The sequence below is a fragment of the Pseudonaja textilis genome, chromosome 13 (genome assembly GCF_049901715.1).
Source record: "Pseudonaja textilis isolate UNSWEBS1 chromosome 13, rPseTex1.2, whole genome shotgun sequence".
In the NCBI taxonomy this organism is placed as follows: domain Eukaryota; kingdom Metazoa; phylum Chordata; class Lepidosauria; order Squamata; family Elapidae; genus Pseudonaja; species Pseudonaja textilis.
The window spans coordinates 14,947,067-14,974,533 of NC_142002.1; the positions used below are offsets into that span (position 1 = coordinate 14,947,067).

The 27,467-nt window shown below is 43.4% G+C and overlaps 1 protein-coding gene across 1 annotated transcript; it reads right to left on the reverse strand.

Annotated features, from left to right (window-relative positions):
* Positions 1 to 71: 71 nt before the first annotated feature.
* AP4E1 (adaptor related protein complex 4 subunit epsilon 1) lies at positions 72 to 23,175 on the reverse strand. The gene is made up of 21 exons (XM_087941889.1): positions 22,791 to 23,175; positions 21,726 to 21,797; positions 21,161 to 21,284; positions 20,844 to 20,917; positions 19,364 to 19,485; positions 18,125 to 18,284; positions 16,580 to 16,746; positions 16,239 to 16,312; positions 14,458 to 14,580; positions 14,246 to 14,355; positions 13,913 to 14,056; positions 12,364 to 12,472; positions 12,136 to 12,254; positions 11,391 to 11,690; positions 9,110 to 9,224; positions 8,075 to 8,201; positions 7,476 to 7,737; positions 5,033 to 5,602; positions 4,749 to 4,933; positions 3,755 to 3,912; positions 72 to 2,970 (listed from the first exon to the last, which is right to left on the reverse strand). The coding sequence occupies exons 1-21, from the start codon at positions 22,983 to 22,985 to the stop codon at positions 2,810 to 2,812; spliced, it is 3,471 nt and encodes a 1,156-aa protein (XP_087798015.1). The 5' UTR covers positions 22,986 to 23,175; the 3' UTR covers positions 72 to 2,809.
* Between the last annotated feature and the right edge of the window lie 4,292 nt (positions 23,176 to 27,467).

Genomic DNA, 27,467 nt, shown 5'->3' on the forward strand with positions numbered 1-27,467 from the left:
TGCAACATGCCTAGATTTTGCCTTACACAATAGATGTTATAAATGTTCCAGTGACCGATTCACAATGGTAGCTTGGTACAGCAGGATAATTTATTATATTGCAATTATTTTAAGTTAGGTGGTAATAAGAACAGTAAGAAACCACTTCTGCAAACAGTTTGAAAATAGAAAGGAAGTAGAGAGGGTAGAATTAAGGAAAACCCGGTAAGTCTCAACAAGTTTTGTTTGGTTCAGATCTACATACTTGGCAGAGTAGGACAGTTAACATTGGGCAAAAAATGGACAACAGGATCTTCAGGATAAACGGGTAGGAAGCTTCTCAGCCTCCAAATATGCCTCTACTACAACTGCAGATTATAGTGGAGGATTCTGGGAGTTGTAGTTGAGCAAGATCTGGAAGCCCAGAAGCTTAAACCTGATTTGATGACAGTGGCTAAAAGCTGCATAGATTTGAAATTATAGCTTTCCTAAACTGTTACAGGATAAATCCTATCATATACCATTAACAGTCATGTAGAAGCAATATTTCCAATGTATTTATTCTTCCAACCCCATAATCCCTATTTTTAATCCATAAAGGCATATATAGTAAACATGATCATACAACAGTCTCTGTACATAATTTAACCCAGGGGTCTCCAGCTTTGGCCATTTTAAGACTTGTGGACTTCAACTCCCTGAATTCCTCACTCATGCTGGCTGGGGAATTCTTAAAGTCGCCCAGGTTGGAGACCCCTGATTTAATACATTTTAAATACATTTAGTGCATTTTAAAGAATTCCTTTGTGACAACACTGAAAAATCGGGGTGGGGGGGGTGGGGGGTGGAAACCCCTACCAAAATTCAATCCCTTTGTTAGTTAATTGCATTCTACTTTCTTAAGTGAGAAAATTGGTGAACTTTGAAAGAGTGGATGTTCTACAGTTAAAACTGTGGAGTTCATAATGGATGTCTCTATTTTCTCTCACGGCACCTTGCAATCTACTTAGCAACAGAGCCTTCTTCTAACCATTAACTACACCTACATATCCATATCCATAATTGTATGTTTTTCAGAAGAAGCTACATTAGTGGGACTAAGAAATGGTAAGCGAAAGAAGTTAATAGCATAAGATAAGGGAAAAACAAACAAACCTAGTGTTCCTCAACTTTTGCAACTGGACTTCAACTCCCAGAATTCCCCTGCTAGCAAAATATAATAAACATGCCACAAAATGGTGGCATATAAATTAATCATAATTTTACATTACCGATCAGTCACTCTCTCTCAGCCGAACCTACCTCACATGGTTGTTCTTGTGGAGAAAACAGAAGGGGTGTTAAATATGTTCGCCCCCTTATTTTAAAAAAATTATGGGGTCCTCCCAAGGTCATCTTTTCTTTTATGAAAGTAAGTATATTTATACGTTTTCACATGGCCAAAGGTAGCGGGAAGATGGGGGGGGGGGACAAGTCAGAAGATCTGGAAGTTAACGCGAAAACTGTAGAAATTCCGTATTGCATACCTAGAATCACACCACTCATCTCAAGCTGTGTTTGCAAAAAGGTACTTCCTTGATCACACCCACACCCCAACCAAAAAAACCCCTGGTCATCCTACTATCTATCCCTACCATAAAAACATTGAAGACAAACTCCCAATTCTGATGACTCTGATTGTTGAGGTACAGTCAACGGTGACCTGTGCCAAGAACTTTTCCACAGTGGCATGACCCAGCCATGATGCATGATGAGGCAATCATGGATACACTTACAAACTGAAGATTCTATTGTTGTTTCGATAAGTGCTTAAGAAGCCACCTGCCATGCCCACATCAAGAGTCTGAATCCGAGGAGGAAGACGAACAGCTGACAGGGAATGGGAGTGTGGCTCCGTTGGCTGTGGAGGAGGCTGGGGAAGGGCAAAATCCGGCTGGGCAGAGCAGGGGAGAGGTAGAACAAGGGAGAGGGAGTTCAGAGGAAGAACCAGGCCCACCCCCTCTTCATCCTAGGGCATGCAGGGAGGAATGGAGAAGGGAGCAACATAGGTTGTGTGGCTTATGGGGGAGGAAAGGGCCCTGATTCCCTTCATTAGCCGCAGCTGGGAAGACAGTTTATAAGAAAGCCAGGCTGCATGAGGCAGGCTGTTTGGAGCAAACATGACTTTATATCGTGTTGTCGTGGCTTATCTGTATTCCTGGCGTCTTCCCAACCATGTGAGTTTTGCCATGCCTTCAAGTCTGAAATTCTTCCTCCTGCCCTGCCAAACTAATTACTTCAGTTTGGCTTGTTTGGACTTTAAGTTACAATTTGTGTTGACCATGTTTTAGACTTAATTTTCTGTAGTCAAAGGCTGTTCCTGGGAGAGTTTTTCTCCAGCCAGAAGGTAACCTGGACATTGGGGGCAAAGTTGGAGATAATAAAGGGACTCTTATTGATTGTCTGTCTGTGTTGCCTTTGTGCAACGCCCTGGGTCATCACACCACTTCAAGAGCTTCAACAAAATAAGCAGTTCCCTGCACTAGGGAGTGTAAAGACTGAGTTATTCAAGTAACTGATCCTATGAATAATCCCGTGAGTTATACCAATACATTAATAGAAAATATGCGCCTTGCATAACATGTCTCGATTCAGCTACCCGTACCTTACAGCCTTGTCAACGTCAGGTGAACATCCTGATCGGTTTTCCCCTCCCACTGGAAGGAAAGCCACAGTGATGCCGAGATACACCTTCGCTCCGTGTAGAACACAAGTTTGTGATTGGTAAAAACCCCTACGCACAATCACTCCTCTTTCATACCAGTCCAAAAAAGGGAGTCCGTGTGGTTTTTCAGGATTCTTCCATCACCTTCTGACATTGATAAAGTAAACAATCTGGTAGAGCAGAACACGGCGATCTGAACCATAAGGCCAATGTCCCAGCATGGAGCCGGCAGTGAAGAAGACACGGGATTGATGGAAGCAGTCGACAAGCGGCTATTCCCTCATTTCCTAAAGAAGGCATTTGGAAAGTTCTTAATATCTGGGTTTCAGGCACAAAGGACCAGGACCATACATGCAATTGCAGTTCAGAAGATTTATTGCTCGAGCCTATTTGTGACCACATATCAACTCTAAGCTAATAATGTGCTTAACTCCGCCCCCACCCCAGCTCCGTTTGTTCTTCTCTTACACCAGGTCCTTTTATGGCACAATCACTGCAACACAAGTGGGTTTATTATTCAAAGAGAAAATGTCACACATTGCCTACGGGAATTTCCAATAACTTTCTGCTTCAGTAGGTGTGGGTGGGTGGGAATTGTGTGGTTTTTGTTTTGCTGTGTTTCTTGGATCCTAAGCTACAGTGTGACGCTTTATGAATACTGCTAGCTGAGGCTGGATAAAAATACTCATTTCCCCAAACACCCTTTTCTTTTCTCCAACGACTGAGGAAACAGCTGCCTCTGATTCCTGTTCAACTGTCACTCCCTGAGGTTTCAGTTTGGATGTAGAAAGGGGCGAGAGACACACAATTATTGAACGTTTTCCCAACACTGAGAATTTGAGGGAAGTGGAAAATAACTACTGACTTCTAGTCTGTATCTCCGTGTTCTTGAAACTCTGAAAAGGGGGTCCAAATTTCTGAGGTGAACCCGAATGGTTTCAAATTACTTCAGGGAAGTAGCTTCACCTCAGTCAAGAGCCCAAATCATTCCAATTTTAGAAAAATGTGGTTTAATCTCAGAAGTTCAGGATCACATATGTCATAAATCTGAAACAATGTTAAGTTACGTACCTATGATATCAACAATATGTAGCTTCAGTTTTTGCTGAAACACATCTAGGATCAAGGGCAGAGTTCCTTGAGATGGTGCCACCTTCAGATTTTGTTTGACTTCATTTGAAATGGAGAGCCACAGTTTTCCATATTCATCCGTGCTCATCTTCATTGGTCTGCACACAGGGTTGTCGATAGAAATGAAGAAAAGAAAAAAAACAGAAGGAAAAATTAAGTCAATTAAATGTGATATTTAACACGGAGGATCCATTCTGGCTAGGTGCTGAAAGAAAAAGCAAAAAATTATCTTCCCCTTTTACACACACAAACACGCAAGAAGAAGAAAGAAGAAAAAGGAGTACACTAATTTTCAAATCCCTCTGTTAACCATCTATTATTATATAATATATATTTATTTCTTGTGGTTAAGATTGAAAGTTTGTTTTTGTTTTGTTTCATTTTGTTTGTTTTACTGTTTTATGTTTTATTTTCTATGATGAAAAACAATAAATTTAAAAAAAAGAAAGAAATGAAGAAAAGAAAAAATAAGACTAAAGGAATGGGCAGCACTTACTTGATTTAATTAATCTACTATGCATTTTTAAAACTTTTCTTGAAAGATCGCCTTTCTATCTATTGGTCATGGATGGACATGCAGCCATGACAGTCAAGCTAAGAAAGATTTCATGAAAAACAGACGTTGGAGTAATCATTAAAGATGAGCTCAGACTGAAATCTCCCTACTACACTACAAGTACACTTTGCTGTCGAAGTAGCCAAAATATATAGACAGCTTGTTTACATGTTGCCTGTTCGATCCTGGTACGTCCGTATTTATTTCACAATCTTGGAAGCATTCAATGTTTTCAAATACTAAAAAAACCAGGACCCCAAGGAGGGAGAGGAAGTGGAGAAAAAAAGAGAAGGAAGCCCAACTGTGGGAGAGAACCTTACCAAGGAACTCTTAAGTTTACGTTTCATATGTATTAAGAAAATTATTTTATATAGTTACCTAATGAAGTCTAACGGTTCTAAAGAGAGAGAAAATCTGAGGTGGGCGTCCAATTCTAGCGGATAACTGATGCAACCAAAGATTTTTCCTGAAGAGCAGGGCTTCTCCATCTCTACATACATCTGGAAGCTTTCTATATTTTTACTTTCTATCCCAGCAAGTTGGCAGCCAAGACTTTCTACCACCTTCAATATAAAAGAAGAAGAAAAAAAAAACACGGGTAAAAAATGCTTTTTGGGATCCAGTACTAGCAGAAAGAGCCAAAGGGACGCTAAAAAGATTACCTTAAAATGTTCAGAGTGCTGGAATTCCAGAGTTATGTCTTTCAGGATGGAAGGGCCTTTATTGGCGAGAAATAAAAAAATGAGAAGACTGTCCTCTTTCCAGACCTTAGAAAAGTATACAAGCAGGGATTCGTTGCCGCAGAGTTCTGAGATGTCTGAATGAGGATGTTGAGCTGCTTCTTCTGGAAGACGAGGCGTCGGCAGAAGTTGCTTCTGAACTAGAGCGGGAGAACTTGGGGAAGGGTGGAAAATGTCCATGTGATCATGGGTGAATAAAGAAGATGGTGAAAACTGGTGATCCAGGGACTTTTCATTCAGCCCGCCTTCCGGCAACGAATGGGAGCGATCGAGCGTCGTCTTGGATTCAGGCATTTCAGAAGAATGTAGGGAGGCTTTCCTGAACTTCAGATGTCCGTTGTTTACAAAAAGGTCCTTCTTTCCGGTTAACCCTTCCTGAAATAGGGAAGTGGAAGGGCTGCTTTCCTCAGGCGATGAACTCTCGTTAGGGAGGGCTTCGGTCATTTTCGATTTCCGTGTAAACTTCTGAGCTGCGGGATCTCCTTTGCCCATCTTAAAAAAAAAAACGGGAAGTAAGGGGGACCGGAAAACAGGATTAAAACGGAAACCGAATGGTCTGAATGGACCATCTCAGCCAAAGCAACGAAGGTTGGGAAAGGGAGGTAGGGAGGGAATCCTAAAAATGTACCATCCATAAGGTAAAGGTTCCCCTCGCACATCCGTGCTAGTCGTTTCCGGCTCTAGGGGGCGCTGCTCATCTCCGTTACAAAGCTGAAGAGCCAGCGCCGCCCGAAGACGTCTCCGTGGTCATGTGGCCGGCATGACTAAACGCCGAAGGCGCACGGAACGCTGTTCCCTTCCCACCAAAGCGGCCCCTATTTTTTTTCTACTTGCACTTTTACATGCTTTCGAATTGCTAGATTGGCAGAAGCTGGGAGAAGGAACAGGAGCTCCCTCCGTTACGCAGCGATAGGGATTCGAACCACCAAATTACCAACCTTTCTGATTGACAAGCTCAGCGCCTTAACCACGCGTCCCCTTAGTTTATTTATTTATTTAGATTTATTTAAATTTAGAGCCAGTTTGGTCTAGCGGGTTAAGGCGACGGGCTAGAAAGCAGGACGCCGTGAGTTCAAGTCCCGCTTTAGACACGAAAGCCAGCTGGGTTATTTTGAAGTAGTAACTACCAGGAGATTGGGAGTTCTACTTTCTTCCCCTTAGACATGAAACCGGCTGGGTGACTTTGGGCCAGTCCTTCCCTCTCAGTAACTCACTTCACAGAGTGGTTATTGCAGGGAAAATAGGAGGAAAGGGTATTAGGCATGTTCGTTGCCTTGAGTTATTTATAAAAGCAAGAAAGACAAGAAAGACAAGAAAGTAAGACAAGAAAGAAAGAAAGAAAGAAAGAAAGAAAGAAAGGAAGGAAGGAAGGAAGGAAGGAAGGAAGGAAGGAAGGAAGGAAGGAAGGAAGGAAGGAAGGAAAAGAAGGAAGGAAGGAAGGAAGGGAGGGAGGGAGGGAGGAAGGAAAAGGAAGGAAGGAAGGAAGGAAGGAAGGAAGGAAGGAAGGAAGGAAGGAAGGAAGGAAGGAAGGAAGGAAGGAAAGGAAGGAAGGAAGGAAGGAAGGAAGGAAGGAAGGAAGGAAGGAAGGAAGGAAGGAAGGAAGGAAGGAAGGAAGGAAGGAAGGAAGGAAGGAAAAGGAAGGAAGGAAGGAAGGAAGGAAGGAAGGAAGGAAGGAAGAAGAAAGGAAGGAAGGAAGGAAGGAAGGAAGGAAGGAAGGAAAGAAAGGAAGGAAGGAAGGAAGGAAGGAAGGAAGGAAGGGAGGAAGGGAAGGAAGGAAGGAAGGAAGGGAGGAGGAGGGAAGGAAGGAAGGAAGGAAGGAAGGAAGGAAGGAAGGAAGGAAGGAAGGAAGGAAGGAAGGAAGGAAGGAAGGAAGGAAGGAAGGAAGGAAGGAAGGAAGGAAGGAAGGAAAAGAAGGAAGGAAGGAAAAGGAAGGAAGGAAGGAAGGAAAAGAAGGAAGGAAGGAAGGAAGGAAGGAAGGAAGGAAGGAAAAGAAGGAAGGAAGGAAAAGGAAGGAAGGAAGGAAGGAAGGAAGGAAGGAAGGAAGGAAGGAAGGAAGGAAAAAGAAGGAAGGAAGGAAGGGAGGGAGGGAGGGAAGGAAAAGGAAGGAAGGAAGGGGAAGGAAGGAAGGAAGGAAAAAGAAGGAAGGAAGGAAGGAAGGAAGGAAGGAAGGAAGGAAGGAAGGAAGGGAGGAAGGAAAAGAAGGAAGGAAGGAGGGAGGGAGGGAAGGAAAAGGAAGGAAGGAAGGAAGGAAAAAGAAGGAAGGAAGGAGGGAGGGAGGGAGGGAAGGAAGGAAGGAAGGAAGGAAGGGAGGGAGGGAGGGAGGGAAGGAAAAGGAAGGAAACGAAACGCAGTTTAGCTAGCCTACCAGATTAGCGCTGCCTTGTGATCCCAGCCCAACAAAGAGCACCGAAGCCAGCTGTTGCTTTTCTTTCGTCCCTTCGGTCTGATCCGTCATTTCTTCCTTCGGCTGCAATGGGAAAATGCTAGCCACCGTCTCTACTGATGGGCCACCCTGAAGCGCAGCCTCCGTGTTTTTCTCTTCTTTCTCTTCTTGGTTTTTCTTCTGGGGCAAATAACCCTCTTTGCTCCACAATTTCTTGACGCCTTCAAGCTTCAGAGTGTTGTTCCTGAAGAGGGGATAGTGGTTAGATCAGAGGCCTCCAAACTTGGCAACTTGAAGACTTGTGGACTTCAACTCCCAGAATTCTACAGCCAGTTGAAGTCCACAAGTCTTCAAGTTGCCACGTTTGGGAACCCCTGGGTTAGATTCTTAGAATCTTAGGGCTTGGAAGGGGCCTTTGGAGGTTGTCTAGTCCAATAAGACCTCTGATATTTTTATATTTTAACATTTTCCCTGACTTGGACAGAAGTTACTGTTTGATGGCCAAACAGTTGGGTTACAAGATACGAATGGAGGCCAGGCTGTGGTTTAGAAGTTCTTGCTGACGAGACAAACCTACTTACTCTTTCTGTCCTGTCTCAACACTATTGTCCGAGCTCAGAGAAACTCCGGTTGGAGACTGTCTGCCGGGAATTCTTGATACAGGGAAGCTCCGAGAAAGGGATTCTCCGTAGGGTTCAAAATTCAAAGCTGCCAAGAGAAATAACAATCATCAAAATCTGTCGAGCCAGAACATAATGCCTACTGCAAAAACTTGGGGAAAAAAATATTTGGTTAATAGCAATAGCAATTAGACTTGTATACCGCTTCACAGGGCTTTACTTAGGGCTTCTAAGTGGTTTACAGAGCTACCATATTTGCTCCCAACCATCTGGGTCCCCATTTGACCCATCTCGGAAGGAGGGAAGGCTGAGTCAACCTTCAGCTGGTCAGGATCAAACTCCTGGCACTGGGAAGAGTTAGCCTGCAATACTGCATTTTAACCAGAGGGAGGGAGGGAAGGAGAAAGGGAAGGAGGAAGGGAGGGCGGAAGGAAGGAAGGAAGGAAGGAAGGAAGGAAGGAAGGAAGGAAGGAAGGAAGGAAGGAAGGAAGGAAGGAAGGAAGGAAGGAAGGAAGAAAGGGAGGGAGGGAGGGAGGAAGGAAGGAAGGAAGGAAGGAAGGAAGGAAGGAAGGGGGAAGGAAGGAAGGGGGAAGGAAGGAAGGGGGGAAGGAAGGAAGGAATAGCAATTAGACTTATATACTCTTCACAGGGCTTTACAATCCTCTCTAAGTGGTTTACAGAGCCAGCCTCTTGCCTCCCTCCCTCCCGGTGCCTAGAATGCAATATTGCAGGCTAACTCTGCCTACTGCCATGAGTTCGATCCTGACCAGCTAAAGGTTGACTCGTCCTTCCGAGGTAGGTAAAACGAGGACCCAGACTGTTGGGGCAAACATGCTGATACACTAAAACCGCTGAGGGAGGGGCTGCAAAGCACTGTGAAGCGGTATAGAAGTCAAAGTGCTATTGCTATTGCTGTTCATCGTTCTCACTGTTAGGAAGCAATTAGGAATTAGTGAGGAAGCAATACACAATCTTCATTTCTTAGAAAGCAATCACCTTTTTCCTGGGACAGTTTCTCTTCCTGTCTTTGATGATGAGGTTTGTATGGCAAGGCACCCCGGTCCAATCCTTCGGCCACAAAGCCGTCTAAGAAAGACAAGGAAGCATCCACCTACGTAGAATCAGACACGAGTTAAAGATTATAATTCGGTTAGTTCTTTTGAAAGGAAGCCTAATTCTGGATTTTATTTTTTTCTTTCTTTCTCCAGCAGACGGGCAGACATGCCAGATCCCACTGCTCAGTGGCAACATGCAGCCCTGGCAGTACAAAGGTACATCGAGGTCCTTGGAAGACACTAATTGGAATCAGATGTGCTCAACAAGAACTGGACTACGTGCATAAGCCTGGACATTAGGTTTTATTATTATGGAAGAGGAACAATAATGTCCAGAACAGTCGGCATTGCTCCAAGTAAAATGGCTCGCTGAGATCTTTTACTTACTGAGCAAATTTTAGAATAGAATAGAACAGAATAGAATAAGAATAGAATTAGAATTAGAATTAGAATTAGAATTAGAATTAGAATTAGAATTAGAATTAGAATTAGAATGGAGTGGAGTGGAGTGGAGTGGAGTGGAGTGGAGTGGAGTGGAGTGGAGTGGAGTGGAGTAGAGTAGAGTAGAGTAGAGTAGAGTAGAGTAGAGTAGAGTAGAGTAGAGTGGAATAGAATAGAATAGAATAGAATAGAATAGAATAGAATAGAATAGAATAGAATAGAATAGAATAGAATAGAATGAGAATACAGTAGCGTAGGGTAGCGTAGGGTAGGGTAGGGTAGGGTAGAGTAGAGTAGAGTAGAGTAGAGTAGAGTAGAGTAGAGTAGAGTAGAGTAGAGTAGAGTAGAGTTCTTTTATTGGCCAAGTGTGATTGGACACACAAGGAATTTGTCTTGGTGCAAATGCTCTCAGTGCACATAAAAGAAAGGATATTCATCAAAAATCAAGATTCATAAGGTACAACACATAATAATAGTCATAGGATACAATAAGCAATCATATCATACTAGGATACAGTCAATATAAATAGTAAGGATACAAGCGACATTCATAAGTGAGAGGGGATGGGTGATAAGGAGTGATGAGAAGATTAATAGTGGTGCAGACTTTGTAAATAGTTGGACAGTGTTGAGGGAATTATTTGTTTAGCAGAGGGATGGCGTTTGGGGAAAAAACTCTCCTTGTGTCTAGTTGTTCTGGTGTGCAGGGCTCTTTAGCATTGTTTTGAGGGAAGGAGTTGAAACAGTTTATGTCCAGGATGTGAGGGGTCTGTAGATTAAACACCACCCTCCCTTCCAAGTCCTTATGACCACAATTAAGCCCAACATTTATGTTGTTAAGTGAGACATTTGTTAAGGGAATTTTGTCCCATTTTTGCCATCTTTCTTGCCTCGTTTAAGTGAATCCCTGTGGTTGATAAGTTAATCAAATGGTTGTTAAGTGAATCCAGCTTCCCCATTGACTTTGCTTGTCAGAAGGTCACAAAAGGAGGTGATTACGTGACCTTGGGGAACAGCAGCGGTCGTAAATATGAACCAGTTGCCAAGCCTCTGAATTTTGATCATGTGGGAACGCTGGAAAAGTTGTAACTGTGAAAAACGGTCGTTAAGACACTTGTTTCGCTGCCGTCGTAACTTTGAACATTCATTAAATGAACTGTCGTAAGTCAAGGACTACCTGTATTATTAAGCCTTTCAACGTAGTCAGACAATACCGCCAGGACTATTAGCTCCGTCCTTATTGTAAGGTTACAATAACAGAGCCCTGCATGTTTGAAAGGACATCTCTCCCCCCGCTTTAAATACAAAGTTGGGGTACAAAGAAACTAGGTGGGGTCCCCTCTGAGACTTTGCCACAGTTCAATTCCTACTGTAGACTCTCTTTTTATCTAAACTACTGCCTGGTCTGTGGCTCTTCCTCCTGCCCCCAAGGTCATTCTCACCAGAGGTGGTATTTAGCAGGTTCTGACCGGTTCTGGAGAACTGGTAAAGGAAATTTTGAGTAGTTCGGAGAACCAGCAAATCCCACCTCTGACTGGCCCCGCCCCCATCTATTCTCCACCTCCCAAGTCCCAGCTGATTGGCTGGGTCTTCTTTGGTTGCCCTGCACAGGAGAACGGAACTGGAAAGCAGGTTAGTGGGGTGGGGAGGGAATGGGGATTTTGCAGTCTCCTTCCCCTGCCACGCCCACCAAGCCACGCCCACAGAACTGGTAGTAAAAAACTCTTGAATCCCAAAGCTGATTCTCACGTACCACTGCACCTATAATAACAAGGACTCACCACAATGTTCTTACAGCTCGCATCAAGTGGAAACAATCTCTTCATCAGTTCCTTGTTTTCATAAAGGTATTTTAATTCAAACGCATGCTGCCTCAGGCTGGTATCCAAAGATGCATTGAATTCCAAGAGGAAATTCTCAACCGTCTTTGAGCCATTCGTACGAGAAGCTATTTTAGAAATTGCAGCCGTGATCCAAGTCTTGGTTTCACAAGCGGCGTTGCTTTTAAGGATCCGGTACAAGGTCGCTAGAACAACTTCAGGGTCCACGTTTTGCAGGAGGTAACTGTACTCCCCCAATACCTGGCAGGAGGAAATTAAAACATCAGGATGAGTCAATAGTAAAAAAGTCATTTTTAATAGCACAGCGTTCTAAGCATCATCTTTTTTAACGACTCCATAAACCTAATGGAGCTGAGTGTTTCCTGGATGGATACCCTTCCTGTCACCAATGCGGAGTTTTGTTCAGCAGATGTATTCTCAACATGCCCATAGAGAGAGAAATATCTGGCTCTAACCTAGAATCGAACTCGCAGCCTCCTGAGTGTGAGGCGAGAGCTCCGCCTGTAGACCACTGCGCCACTCATAGCACAGCCTTCTAATGAGATTGTACATTCAAATTTGGAACTTCCCTAGGTTAAGAAACTGCTAAACTGACAAAATTCATTCTCTATTATGTGAAATAGAAATATTCCGCAAGAATATATTTCTTTAAAAAAAATAAATATGTCTAATCTTTCTTTCTTACCCAACTCATCACTTGAAGAAACTTCTGCGGATAAACTGCGTTTTTGTCCTCTAATAAGGACAGGTAAGATTGGACAGCGTGAAACCGCAGCTGAATGTCTTCCTTCTCATCTTCAAAGCCTACGAAAAACAGGGTGTGTGGTGTTTGTTTTTTAATTGTTGGAAATTATTATTATTATTATTTTTGTAATAACCGGATTGCATTCATTCTCCCTCACGGTTTGCTCACCTTCTGCAAGAAGCCGCAAGAAACTGTTCAGAATGTCAGGATGCATTTTATCTCCCCCTACCGAAAACACGGCATTCATAGTCCGGATGAACCATTCGTTGTTTGGAGCATATGTGCCAGGGACATTAAAGAAAGGACACACCACAGTTCCATCAAGGCAGCATTCAGTGTTCTATTAGGGCATCAAATTGTGCTATTGCAGAGTCCAAACAATCCATTTCTTTATTAAAGTTACTTGCGCGTGAAGAGGGGAAGCATTTATTAGTTTTCAAGGACCTGAAATGATGGCAAGGCATTCACGCAAGTCTGTACCTATTATAGGTAAAGATAAAGGTTCCCCTCGCACCTATGTGCTAGTCTTTTCCGGCTCTGGAGGGTATAACGCTGTTCCCTTCCCACCCAAGTGGTCCCTATTTTTCTACTTGCATTTTTACGTGCTTTTGAACTGCCAGGTTGGCAGAAGCTGGGACAAGTAGCAGGAGCTCACTCCATTACGCAGCGCTAGGGATTCGAACCACTAAACTGCCAACCTTCCTGATTGGCAAGCTCGGCATCTTAGCCACTAAGCCACTGCGCCCCTCTATTACAGGCAGTCCTTGCTTAATGGCTGTCTTGTTGATCCACCGCTCGATTACAACCAATCATTGCGGCGTTCCTGGCGTCATAGAATCAACATTCAGGTGCTCACAATGGGGAGGTCTTTGCAACTATTTCCGCATCCTGCAATCACAATTGCCATCGGCAAACTCCACAGCTGGCTTCTAAAAAGCAGAAACCAATGCAGAAACCAATAGTAAAATCACAAGTCGTAGGGTGTCTCACTTAGTGGCAGAGTTGCCGGCTATGGTTGTTAAGGGAGGACTACCTATCTTTGCTAGGATTTCCATGGGTTTCAGATGTCAGGAACGCACAGCTTCAAAGGCTCAATACAGCTCTGATATGATGTGACTCGGCTGGAAGCAAACTTTCGAACCCGATACCATCAAACCATAGGAAGAACGGCTGCAGGTTTTGGGTCTGGCTAGTCTAAAGAAAAGAATTAGGGGTGATATGAGAGCAGTATTCCAATATTTGAGGGGCTGACACGAAGAAGATGGCGTCAAATTATTCTCCAAAGCCCCAGAGGGCAGGACAAGAAATAAAGTTGGAAATTAATCAAGGAGAGAAGCAACTTAGAACTAAGGAGAAAGTTTATGACAGTTAAGAACAATTAAATCAGCGGAACAACTTGCCTCCAGAAGTTGTAAATGCTCCAAAACCAGAGGTTTTTAAGAAGAGACTGGACAGCCACTTATCTGAAATAGTGCAGAGTTTCCTGCTTGAGCAGGGGGCTGGACTAGAAGACCTCCCAGGTCCCTTCCAGCTCTATTTCTATTTTATTCTATTATTTGGGTTAATTTCAAGGGTACCACAAGACACATCCTTTAAAAAAAAAACTGAGTTTCAGATGCAATAAAATGCAACAACCATCAAACTGATATATCAACACAAACAATTAAAACATGTGGAGTTCATCTGTATGGAGCAGGCACGCGCAGCAGGGAAAAGGATATTTTTCAGCTAATTCTGCTATTTTCCCAGAAATGTTGATGATGGCATATTCCTCTTTGCTTTGATTTATGTAGTCCAGCATCTTCTGTACAATGACGGTGACATTTTGTTCATTGGTTATTCGATACAGAAGCTCCAAGGTCTGAAGGAGAAAATGGGTAAATTTGACTCAAGTGAAACGGACGGACAGATGGATAAAAAATAAATAAATAAGCTGCGTTCAGTTTAAGGACCAGATGGTGGAATAATCAAAGAAATGCAATTATTTATTGATCACATTGCTAAATGTGCGCAACTCTGTTAACAATAATCATAACCTGGTATTTATTACCTCTCTTTTAATAATGGGATCAGGATGTTCCAGGCACTCAATTATTGTCATTTGGTGTTGCAGAGCAAGGTTCAAATCCTGCTGGATTACATAGGTTAAAGCCTTTAATCCTAAAGAGGAGAAAAAAAACTAGCAAGTTGGAAAAATGAAACTGTAGGCATTCGGCATTTATTCCGCTGGGTTGAGGAAAAAAGAAAAACGAGAGAACTTACCCAAATATTTCAAATTAATTTTAGGGGACAAGACAAATTTCCCAATACATTTGGCGGCCTTCTCAAGCAGATCAGGTTTGGAGTGAATGGCGTAAATGGTGTGGACACATTCGAACAGGATCGCTGCAGAAAAGGCAAAGAGGACATCGGAGACCCCATGCATTAAAAAATAAAACGATGCCAACAACAAAACCAGAAATCCGAATGTACAAAAAATAAATAACAAATATATCATTGACCCTAACGTTGATGAATTGTCAGTTTGTTTCCTCTTTCTTTTCTTCTTCATTTTGTATTTTAACTTCGAAAATTATATACACACATACACACACACACACATATATATGTATGTTAAAATATATAATAAAATGGGACTGCATTAATATTCAAATGATGCCAAGCACCTAACAGAGGCAGGAAAGCATTCGTAGTGTATTAGAAGGCTTTCCTGCCTGTTTATTTATGTCACATCCCGGACATAAACTGTTTCAACTCCTTCCCTCAAAACGACGCTACAGAGCACTGCACACCAGAACAACTAGACACAAGGACAGTTTTTTCCCAAACGCCATCACTCTGCTAAACAACTAATTCCCACAACACTGTCAAACTATTTAGCAAGATTGTATTACTAGTATTCTTCTCATCCTTCCTATTACCTCTCTCTTCCCACTTATGGCTATAACCTTGTTGCTTGTATCTTTACAGTTTATATTGTTTTATTTGTTTCCTAGTATGATTTGATGGTTTATTTAGTATCCTAAGACTATCACTAAGCGTTGTATCTTATAATTCCTGATGAATGTATCTTATTTTAATTTATGTTCCAAAGACAAATTCCGTGTGTGTCCAAATGTCAACTCATAAGCTATTTCTATGGTCTTTTTAGAGTTGCCAACAGAAACTCTAAAGGGAGCAGTGCGGCAACTTGCAAACCGAAAGTGCATTCCATAAATGTTTTCAAAGAGAGTAACTAGGTGACTGAAGATTCTGCCGCGCAAAATTCTAACTGGAGAATATGATTGATGACTCTTAGCTATGGATGTGTCCCATTGTAGAACATGAATTACGATACACCCAGAGGGATGGGGGAAAACCAGGGTCAAGGGTGACAATGAATGATGTGTCTCAGAGTCAGCTACACCCAGGCAATCCCGGACAGTTTAATTCCCAATAAATCCTTTTTAAGTTTTGAAAGTTTGGCTCGAGACTCGTGATTTAAATGGAGGAACTGCCGGAGCCCTTGGCCAATAAAGAATTCTATTCTATTGTAGAACAAATCCGTCAATACTCTATGAAGAATTATGTCTGCCACCGGCAGGAATGTCTAATGCAGGTAGTCCTTGACTTACGACAACTGAGCCCCAAATTTTTGATGTTAAGTGAGATGCTTGTTAAGTGAGTTTTTCACCATTTTACGACCTTCCTTGCCGCAGCTGTCAAGTGAAATCACTGCAGTTGACAAGTCAGGAACCTGGTTGTTAAGTGAATCTGGCTTCCCCGTTGACTTTGTCAGAAGGTCTCAAAGGGGACCGTCATAAGTATGAACCAGTTGCCAAGAACCTCCCAACTCTATTCTGACTGTAACTGTAATCTGAATTTTGATCACATGACCATGGAGATGCTGCAAAGATTGTGAAAAATAGTCCTAAGTCACTTTTTTCGGTGCCGTTGTAACTTTGGTCACTAAACGAACTATTTTAAGTCGAGGACAACCCGTATTACAAGTGAGAAAGACACATTTGGTTCCCCTTACATTAAAATAATCTTACTTCACCTACCATAAGTGATGTTGTGATTGATTTCTGCTCTCCTTAAAGATTCATCTAAAACGTCATACATTAATTCACTGGTCCTGACAAAGGAAAAAGAAAATGTTCACTGTCACTTTTAAAAAATAAAAATAAAAATAAAAGAGAGAAACTGTGTTGTCCCACAACTCTTTCATTTCATTGTACGCATGCTGTGCATTGAAAATAAAGGTTTGATTTGATTTATCAGACTTAAAACAAGTCAATAACTCTGAACAATTATTTAGCGTGCACATTATTCGTATCTGCAAACCGTACGGCAAACAACACTTTTCTCTCCCACTTTTCATATGGAAGTTTTGAGAATTTACCTTGGGTCATCTTTTCCAAGTAGCCTTAATATTCTTAAAAGCTGGATTTGCAACCAAGGGGCTGGTGTGTTGTGATAGTTATAATCCACGGGGAGTTTTCCCCCGACAACCTGCTTCAGGATTGTTACAAAGCTGCTTGTCAAATCCTTGTATTCTGAGGAATCTTCCTGGACAAAAATGCACCACACACAATTAAGACTGAACGGACAAATCAAGAATGAATAGTATTTCGTCACCATTTGCCCTGCAGTGCTTTTCGTGTGAAAGCTAATGTTTTAATAATTTCTCACACCTGAAGGCAACTGACATTTGAACATAGAACAAACACCCCGGGATCAGCACAAAATCTACTTTAAATGATATGTTTCTAAGGGGTTCTTTTCAGAAGTACTGTCTAAATCAGTGGTATAGAGCAGTGGCCCCCAACCTTTTTTGTGCCACGGCCCGGTACCGGCATCACAAAATGATCCGCGGCCCGGTACCGGCATCAGCAGGGCGAGCCGAGCGACCGGCCAGCCAGCCGTCCCCCGCTTCTCCCCACCACCTTCAACTCCTCCTTTGTACCTTTTTTGTGCTTTTTTGTGCTTTCTTAATCTCCTCCGCCATCGGGACGACTCTTCGTTCGAAGCCGCCGCCCCCTTCGATGAAACTAAGGCGTGAGGATTCCTTCAGGACCCAAAAGCCGCTTTCCAACTGGAAAAGCTCACCCGGAAGCACTTTCTCGTCGAAACAAGATGGCGGTGCCCAGCAAACCGGTGGCCCAGTAGGAAATGTTCCACGGACCGATACTGGTCTGGGGCCCAGTGGCTGGGGACCCCGGTATAGAGTCTACACTGCCCGTGTCATCAAGAGGACCCACTTTTTAAAAGAAGCAAATGTCACTTTTTAAAAGGTTTGAAATTTCACAGAGCTATCAAACCTTGCAAAAATTCAGTATTATTACACGAGATTTAATCAGATCTTCAGGGTAAGATTGCGGGAATGTTTTAAGACTCCAATTGTTTCTCTCTTGCCCACCATATCGTGATTTTATTTTGGTGGAATATGTCCTATTATAGCAAGTTCCTTTTTCATTAAAGAGAACCCTGTACCTTAAAATACTAATTGATACCAAGATATAATATCAGTAAATGGACAAAGCAATTACTGAGACAAAGCAATTACTGTAGAGTTATGAGAAGGAGCTACAAAAAACATTGAATTAGCAGTGCAAAAAAGAATTGGAATCTCTTGAGCTAAATGCCTCACGATCTGTTATTAAAAATAATAATAATAAAAAAGAAAAGCTATTAAAAAGGATTACGGATAAACATTATTTTCCAACTTTCCCTTTGTTCTCTGACTCACATACAACATTTATAGGCACATAAAATGTGTTTTGATCTCAATCTTCACTTAGTTCCCTTTCTCCTTAAAAACATACTCTAAATATTTATATCTTCCTCCATGAATCATTTCTAGTATGGATGAAAGACGTTCTTGTTTACATTCTGTCATGGAATTGTGCTGTCAACATCAACGGCCTAAGATGCTTAAGAATCCCACCTTCACCATCTGCAGATAGATGTGCAAAGAAGCTGCCATCACACCCACATCTCTATCACAAAGCGCCTTTCGGAATTTGTCGTGAATGTGCTGGACTTGATTAGGAGCAATTAAGTAGAACTTGTAGAGTGCCTGGACGGCTTTTCTCCGAATAATTTCCCTTAAAAAAAAGAAAGAATGAGGTTGAGTTGAGATGAGATGAGCTCTTACATCCAGGCTGATCCCGAGCTCTGTGTTTAGAGAAGCTTTCTAAGATCTCACAAGCTTCACGCTGTCTTGACTGTCTGCCACGAACTGGGAGGAATAGGGGATAGGGAATGAAGCGGGGAGTGTGAGGAAATGAAAGTAAATGCTCTAATTCCTCATGTGATGAGGATACAAAAGCAACAAAGGGTGGGATACAAAAGCAACACACTCACAAAAACAGGTGACGTCCCTTTAATTCCTTCAACTTGGCTTCAAAGCTCCAATTATCATTGACTGGAGAAAAAACTCCCTCACAAACAGTTGCAAAAAGGAAGAAATGCCATTCAAACCCAAAATACGTATAAATCATAAATAGGAAAAAACAACACAAACCACATTGAAGCAATTAATGAGACAAGACAGGATAAGGGCTTGAAGAGGTCCACAGATATCGAAATACACACACTGGGAAGGACGCTAGAACTCAGATAAGAACTGATAAGACTAGAATTATTTCATGCTTTGCTTCCAGCACTGCACAGCTTCTCCTTTCAAACAGTCCTCACGGCTGCAGCCCATGAAGGGGATCAGGGCCCTTTCCTCTCCCACAGACCACGCCATTCACGTTTCTCCCTTATCCACTCCTCCCTGCATGTCCTAGGATGAAGAGGGGATGGGCCTGGGTCTTCCTCTGAATTCCCAACTGGCCTCTGCCCTTCCCCAGTTTCCTCCGCAACATCCAGAGCCACACTTCCACTCCCTGTCGGTTGTTCCTCCTCTCCCTCAGCGTCAGACTCCAACAGGGGCATGACACCTCAAGAGGCTGCCTCAAGGTCACCCAGCTGGAAGGAGGACCAGGCTAAACTGCACTTGAACTAACCATTAGGAAAACATATTGCCAGAACTGGATTGGTTACACTGGAGGGAGCAATGAGAGATAGTTAAGGGACGGAAAACACTATTTACAGTTCTGGTTTTGCATTACTTGCAATACCCTTGATCTCTAACAAACTAAACCTTTCTCAGCAAATAGAACCAAGGTGCGACACGTACTTTGAATGCTGGAGTTTGTCTTCTATGAGTGGAAGGACAGCAGGAATCATTTCTTGGGGAAAAAGCTGGCTGGCTGCTGTGAGGGCCATGCATACCTCCATGAGATTCGTACTCTGCAAATCCTGCCACAATGAGTAAAAGAAATGTATTAAACAGGTTAACCACAGGTAGTCCTTGACTTACCTCCACCAGCGAGTCCAAAATTTCTGTGGGTGAGACATGTGTTAAGTGAGTTCTGCCCCATTTTATGACCTTTCGTGTTGCCTGGGATCCCCCAGTATTTGGGGGTCTTCTTTTCAAAATTCTCCTCCAGCTACTTGCTGACCAACCCACCTGCCCCTCTCTCCTGCCCTTTCCTTCTCCATTTTCCATTAAGCCATGGTGGCACAGTGCAGTACTGCAGGCTACTTCTGCTGACTGCCGGCTGCCTGCAATTTGGCAGTTCAAACCTCACCAGGCTCAAGGTTGACTCAGCCTTCCGTACTTCCGAGGTGGGTAAAACGAGGACCCAGATTGTTGGGGTCAATAAGCTGACTGTAAACCGCTTAGAGAGGGCTGTAAAGCACTATAAAGCGGTGTATAAATCTAAGTTAAGGGTCTTCAAACTTGGCATGTTTTAAGACTTGTGGACCAACTCCCAGGATTCCTGAGCTAACGTGACTGGAGGAGGAATTCTGGGAGTTGAAGTCCACAAATCTTAAAGCTGTCAAGTTTGAAGAGCCCTGGTCTAAGTGCTATGCTATTATCACATCCCCCTCCACACTTCCCTCATTTCTCTTGTGCTTTATTTTCCCCCACAGGTGCACAACATTAATAACATTGTGTATCACTCAGTCATGCACTAAACCTCTCTACACTTTCTCTGGCTGGATAAATGTCAACAACCAGACATTAAACAGACAAACAGACATTATCTTGTTATGATAACAGCACAGCCCGTTTATATGGGCGAAACAATCTAAACTAACTTGCAATGTTTACAAGAGGGCAGTGCAGGGATCAAAGAAAGTTTATTTTCAAACGATACTGTTGTTGCTTTCTTGTAAAATAAAAAAAAATGGCTTTCAGTAGATCCCACTACCAATGAAAGGCCAGACTTTAAAGGTATTAAGCACAATTTGTGTGTGCAGATGTGTATGTTGACAAGCTCTCATTGCTATGATTCACACAAATCATTAACTCACAGTTAGACAGAAAGGAAGCTCGGCAGATGTTAAAAGGACGCTCCAAAGTTGGCAGTTTTGAGACTTTTGGACTTCGACTCCCAGAATTCCCCAGCAAGCCATACTAGCTAGGGAATTCTGGGAGTTGAAGTCCACAAGTCTTAAAGTTGTCAAGTTTGGAGACCCCTGTCTTAAAATATTCCTTCTTTCTCCTCCAAAGGCAAACTTTTATCAAGCATTCTGCTTTCCCTTAAGCCTAGTCGACCATGTCAGCTCAAGGAATTATGGTTTAAAAAGCATAGTCCGCGAAGCCATACCTTCACCACTGTGTTCACCAGTAGAACCAGCAACTCATGATTTTCATGCAGAAATAAAGAAATTGCCAAATAACCTAAGACAAAGGGGGGAAATGTTCTACATTAGGACACCAAATAGTTTCCACCTCTCTGTACTGTACAAGTTCAGATCAACTTATAGCAAGAATGCAATATGTCTCCTCCAAGCAGCTGAATACTGTGAAGGTTTTGTAGATAGCAGGGCCAAAAGCACGTTTTCACCAACATAAAGAATACACAAGGTGTTATGATTTATGGATTTGAAGATTAAGAAACACCTAATTAATGAAAACACCTACCAACTCTTTTCTCAAAAAGATTCCCTTGCTGTGCCAGCTTAATGGCATGGATGTATCCAAAAGACGCCTCGTAGCCCAGCATCTCACAATAGATCATCCTCACCATACATTCTTTCATCAATTTCTGAAGAGCAGAAAATAAAATGAAAAGTCTTTTTAAAAACAATATGGTATTTCTGTCTTTATTGGTTAATTTATGTCCCACCTCAATCAAATCTTTATTATGGTCATAAACCAGCACAAGGAGAGTAGGATATAAACAATAATTGATTAAAAGCTAAATGATATAAAAACAAGTTATACAAGGTTAAAAAGCATAGAAATATATACATATAGAGAGAACGAGAGCTTTAGTGTGTATATGTGTGTGTGTGTGTGTATTTTATGTGTGTGTAAGAGTCTAAACAGAATCTAAGGGTAAAATTGAAATGGCATTAAAGGGGAAAAAATAAGGCATCTGAGGAGTCTAATTGTAAAACTTACAGTAAACTTTACAACTGTCAGCAATGGTTAGAGCAAAGAGAACACAATATAAATTATATTTTATTTTGTCTTTAAGACCTACCAGATTTGTAGTTGGAGCTGAAACAGTGGCTTTTAAATTATTTAATTCCTGGTGGATAAGTTTTTCTTCTTCCTAGCAGGGCATAAAATCAAAAACTTTGCTTTAAAAAAAAAGCCTCCGATATTACTTTCACTAGGCAAATTTTGGGGGCCTTAAAAAGAAGTCAGGAAAGAATACCATAAAGCCCCCTCTTTAATTTGGGGCGGAAAGAGAAAATTGAGAAAACAAGGGGGAGCCGATACAAGTACTCTACAATAAGGCCTTGCTCTCCTGGCTAAGGAGGAAGCAGAAGAACTCTGCACACGCCTGGGAACTCTCCGCAAACCTGAGCCCAGGGGCGCCTCTATACATAAAGGAGGAGAGAGAAAAGGGAGGGGAGAGAAAAGGGGAGGGAGTGAGAGAAAAGGGAGGGGAGAGAAGGGGGAGGAGAGAAAAGGGAGAGGGAGAGAAAAGGGAGGGGAGGGAAGAGAAAAGGGAGGGGGAGAAAAGGGAGGGAGTGTAGAGAAATGGGGAGGGAGGGAGAGAGAAAAGGGGAGGAGTGGAGAGAAAAGGGGAGGGGGAGAGAAGGGGAGGAGAGAAAAGGGGAGGGGAGAGAAAAGGAGAGGAGGGAAAGGGAGGGAGAGAGAAAGGGGAGAGGGAGAAAATGGGGAGGGAGGGAGAGAAAAGGGAGGGGGAGAAAAGGGAGGGAGGGGAGAGAAAGGGAGGGGAGAGAAAGGGGAGGAGGGGAGAAAGGAGGGAGAGGAGGGAGGAGGGGAAAGGGGAGAGGGGGAGAGGGGAGAGAAAGGGGAGGGGAGGGGGAGAGAAAAGGGGAGGGAGGGGAGAGAAGGGAGGGAGGGGAGAGAAAAGGGGAGGGAGGGGAGAGAAAAATCATCCTGGGCGCGCGGACGCTTCTGCCCCTCCCTTCCCACCCCCTCCCCACCCCAGGGCGGGCGCGCGCGGGGGGCACGCGCCTCTCCCCCCCCCCGCCGGGCTTCCCGCTCGAGCCCGGGGCCGCGCGCCCGCGCGTGTGTGTCCGTGCCCCCTCCCGCTATCCGGCGCTGGCGGGCGCCCCGGCGGCGGCCTTACATGCTTGGAGGCGAGCGCGGTGATGCTGCGGATGAGGCCTCCCAGGCGGGAGGCGGAGGCGGTCCGGCCGGGCCGCGCGGGGCCTCCTCCGGCTCCTCCGCCCGGCCCCTCGCGCTGCTGCTGCTGGTGCTGCTGGTGCTGCTGCCCGAGCCAGCCGGGCAAGGCGCTCAGCGTCCGCTCCACCACGTCGCTCATGCCCGGGTCGCCGCCGCCGCCGCCGCCGCATCCCGGAAGAGCAGGCCCGACGCTGGCCTCGGCCCCCGGCCGCCGCCCCGGCGCTCATTTCCGGGCCGGGCCTGGCCGCTTTCCGCTCCTCGCGGCTCTCTCCCCGCTGAGGCGCATGGGACGGGTAGTCCCGCAGCATGAGGGGACGGGGGGCGGGGGGGGTCAGGCAGGCGTTGGGCCTTCCCGGAGGAAGCGCCTTATAAAAAAAGCGCAGCCCGCTTTTTTGGGGGGGAGGGGGCCTCTTAAGGACGGAAGATGGGAGTGTGTGAGGAACTACAAGTCCCATCGTCCTTCTCTAATTGCCCGCTAGGAGCCTCTGCCTGCCTCCCTCCCCGCCCCTCCGCTTCCCCTTCCTTCCTTCTATTTTCTATCTTTCCTTCCTTCCTAACTCTTTTTCCCTCCTTCCTTTCTCTGTCTTCTTCCTTTCTTTCTTGTCTCTTTCCTTCCTTCCTTCCTTTCTCTTTTTTTGTCCTTTTTTGGTCTTCTTCCTTCCTTCTCCCTCTTCTCCCTTCCCTTCCTTCCTTCCTTTCTCTTCTCCTTCCTTTCTCTTCTTCCTTTTTCTTTCTTTTTTCTCTCCTTTCCTTCATTCCTTTCTCTTTCCTTCCTTCCTTCCTTCTTTCTATTTTCTTCTTTCCTCCTCTCTTTCTCTCCTCTCATTTCCTTCCTTTCTTCCTTTTTCCTTTCTCCTTCCTTTCCTTTCTTTCTTCCTTTCTCTTCTCCTTTCTTTCTCTTCCATTCCTTCCTCTTTTTTCTCCTCTTTTTCCTTCCTTCCTTTCTCTTTTCTCCCATTTTCTATCTTTCTTCCTTTCTCTTCTTCCTTTCTTTCCTTTCTTTCCCTTCTTTCCTTCCTTCCCGTCTCTTTCCTTTCTTTCTTCCTTTCTCTTCTCCTTCCTTTCTTTCCCTCTTCTCACTCCTTTCTCTTTCCCTTTTTCCTCTCCTTCCTTCTTTCCTTCCTTCCTTTCTCTTTCCTTTCTTTCCTCCTTCCATTTTTCTATCTTTCCTTCCTTCCTATCTCTTTTCTCCCGCCTTCCTATCTCTTTTTCCTTTCTTTCCTTCCTTCCTGTCTCTTTCCTCTCCTTCCTTTCTCTTTCCCTTTTTCCTCTCCTTCCTTCTTTCTTCCTTTCTCTTTCCTTCCTTCCACGTGTGCCCATCTCAATTGTTCCTGATGCTCAATTGTTCTAGGTGCTTTACAATAAAAGTGAAGAAAATATACTGCATATAAAAATAAAACACCTGCCACTGCCCAACCATTCATCCCCAGCCAGGGGAAGGGCTCTGCCCATCTTTATCCATTTATTTAATGCATTTACATGGTTCCTTTCCTCAGTACACAATTGAGTGACAATTGAAAGGTGAGGTGAAGTAAAGACACTTGGTTACATCTTCTGGTCAAGAAATGGTGAGAAGCCTGATGATAGTTGTTGTTATAGAAGTTGTTAGTAGTTACTATTTGGTGTAAGTTGATACTGTAAAATCATTATGTATGAAGTCGCTGCTTTTTTATTCTGTTTTATTTTCCCCTCTCCCCATTCTTTCCTCTATCAGCTTTTTTTCCCCCTTTTTTCCACTTTTGCATTTTATATTAAGAAAAAAATAAAAATATACTATAAAAAAAGAAGCCTGAAGATGGCACCAACAGACAGCTTTCCAAAATAACTCTGAAGAGCTCAAAGCTTTTGGAACATCCTTAATCGTGCAAATGCAAAAAACGAATCATATCACAGAAGTGGGAGATAATCCTTTTCCTTTTACAAGACCGTCTAAATCAGGGATGTCCAGCTGTGGATTTCAACTCCCAGAATTCCTCCTGCAGGCTGGTGATGTTTGGGAATTGAAATCCACAGGTCTTAAAAGTTGCCAAGGTTGGACACACCTGGTCTAAGTGCAGAGTTCCAAATTTCAACATAAGTCCCTTATTTGGGACTTTAATCTTTAGCTAGAAGGTCAAATTTATTCAGTTGGATTTTAGCCACGGTTCCTTCACCCATCCCATATCCCAATTTGTCCCTCCCTCCCTTCCCCAATCAGTGAACCGTTAGGAGGAAGCATAGCCCAATCAGATTTGTGTACATAGATCCTGTTCCTACACTTACTTTCAAAAGTAGCTTTAAGCTTCCTGCGGATGTATTATTTAATGATTAAATTTTTATCCCACCTTTATTGCATTATACATAATTCAAGGTGGTGAACATACATACATACATACATACATATATACTACTCCTTTTTTCCCCACCACAACAATTCTGTGAAGTGGGTTTGATTGACAGAGAGGGACTAACCTAAAGTCACTCAGCTGGCTTTCATTCCCAAGTCAGGACTAGAACTCACCGTCTCCTGGTGATTGGTTCAAAGACACCCACTTGGCTTTCGGGCCTAAGGCAGGACTAGAACTCACCATCTCCTGGTGATTGGTTCAAAGACACCCACTTGGCTTTCATGCCTAAGGCAGGACTAGAACTCACCATCTCCTGGTGATTGGTTCAAAGACACTCCACTTGGATTTTATGCCTAAGTCAGGACTAGAACTCACCGTCTCCTGGTGATTGGTTCAAAGACACCCACTTGGATTTTATGCCTAAGTCAGGACTAGAACTCACCATCTCCTGGTGATTGATTCAAAGACACCCACTTGGCTTTCGGGCCTAAGTCAGGACTAGAACTTACCGTCTCCTGGTGGTTGGTTCAAAGACACCCACTTGGTTTTTATGCCTAAATCAGGACTAGAACTCGCCATCTCCTGGTGATTGATTCAAAGATACCCACTTGGATTTTATGCGTAAGTCAGGACTAGAACTCACCATCTCCTGGTGATTGGTTCAAAGCCCACTTCGACTCTCATGCCCAAGGTGGGTCTAGAACTCACTGCTTCCATTGGTTGGCTCTAAGCTCAATTTTGTCGCTTTCATCCCTAAGGCAAAACCAGAACTCACCATCTCCAGTTTACCTTAGCCAGTACACTAAACTGGCTTTTTTTTCCTCATTTCCTAGTTCTGGCACACCAGGTGGGGCTAACGCCATGTGCCTGTACCTCTTTCGTTTACTATTCTACAGTTATGAGCATAAGGCATTAAGATATGTCAACATTCCTTTTGGCTTTAAATGATGCCTGTCGTTGCCCAGGAAATTTGTTTGCCCAACACTGTAATAGAAGCTTAAGTGCAGGAGTTTCCATTACTGTGATTCAGCATTACGGTGCTACTCTTTCAGCTACCATCTGGCCATCCTTTCCTTCCAGTGCCTCAGAATAAACAAACGTTAGCTGGTGTGTTCCAGATAGAATATCCTTGGGGATGTGTAGGCGTGCAGATTTTATTTTCTCCTAACCTCCTCCTGGCTCCTCCTTGGTCCCCTCCTTTGAAGCAAAAGTTGAGGTTTGGTGTTATTTTCCGCATCATTTCCCAACCTTGATGGTTCTGGTCTTCCCATGAAACATCAGTAGTTTTCTTTCTTCTTTTTCTTTGAATTCTTGATTGGCCAAGTGTGATTGGACACACGAGGAATTTGTCTTTGGTGCCTATGCTCTCAGTGTCCATAAAAAGAAAAGATACATTCATCAAGAATCATCAGGTACAACACTTAATGATAGTCATAGGGTACGAATAAGCAATCAAATCATACTAGGAAACAGTCAATATAAATTGTAAAGATATAAGCCACAAAGTTGCAGTCATACAGTCACGAGTGGGAGATGGGTGATAGGAACAATGAGAAGATTAATAGTAATAGTAATGCAGACTTAGTAAATAGTTGGACAGTGCTGAGGGAATTATTTGTTTAGCAGAGTGATGGCGTTGGGGAAAAAAACTCCTTGTGTCTAGTTGCTCTGGTGTGCAGTGCTCTATAGCGTCATTTTGAGGGTAGGAGTTGAACCTGTTTATGTCCAGGATGTGAGGGGTCTGTAAATATTTTCACAGCCCTCTTTTTGACTCGTGCAGTATACAGGTCCTCAATGGAGGGCAGGTTGATAGTAATTGGTTTTTTTTTTTTTTTTTTGCAGTCCTAATTACTCTCTGAAGTCTGTGTCTGTCTTGTTGGGTTGCAGAACCAAACCAGACAGTTACAGAGGTGCAGATGACAGACTCAATAATTCCTCTGTAGAACCGTATCAGCAAGTCATTTTAGTCATTTTCAAGAAATGACTCAAGCCAATAAGTATCTGAAAAGAGCAGGATAGATCAAATGTTTCGCAGACAGACGCCATAAGAACACCCATAAATAGTTTATCTTCTATCCACTCAATAGGGTTTTTTTTGCCTTCAGTTATTTTTGTGAGCCTCTCTTGAAGCTGGCCCAGTGGAGCAAATATACCACCCTCTAGAATGGGGAAACCTTACATTTGACGTTGACAGCAGGTGTGAAAAGTCAGAAGAACATGGAAACTGATATTACAGATGTAGTCCTCATCTTTCAACAGTTCATTTAGTCACCGAAGTTACAACAGCACTGGAA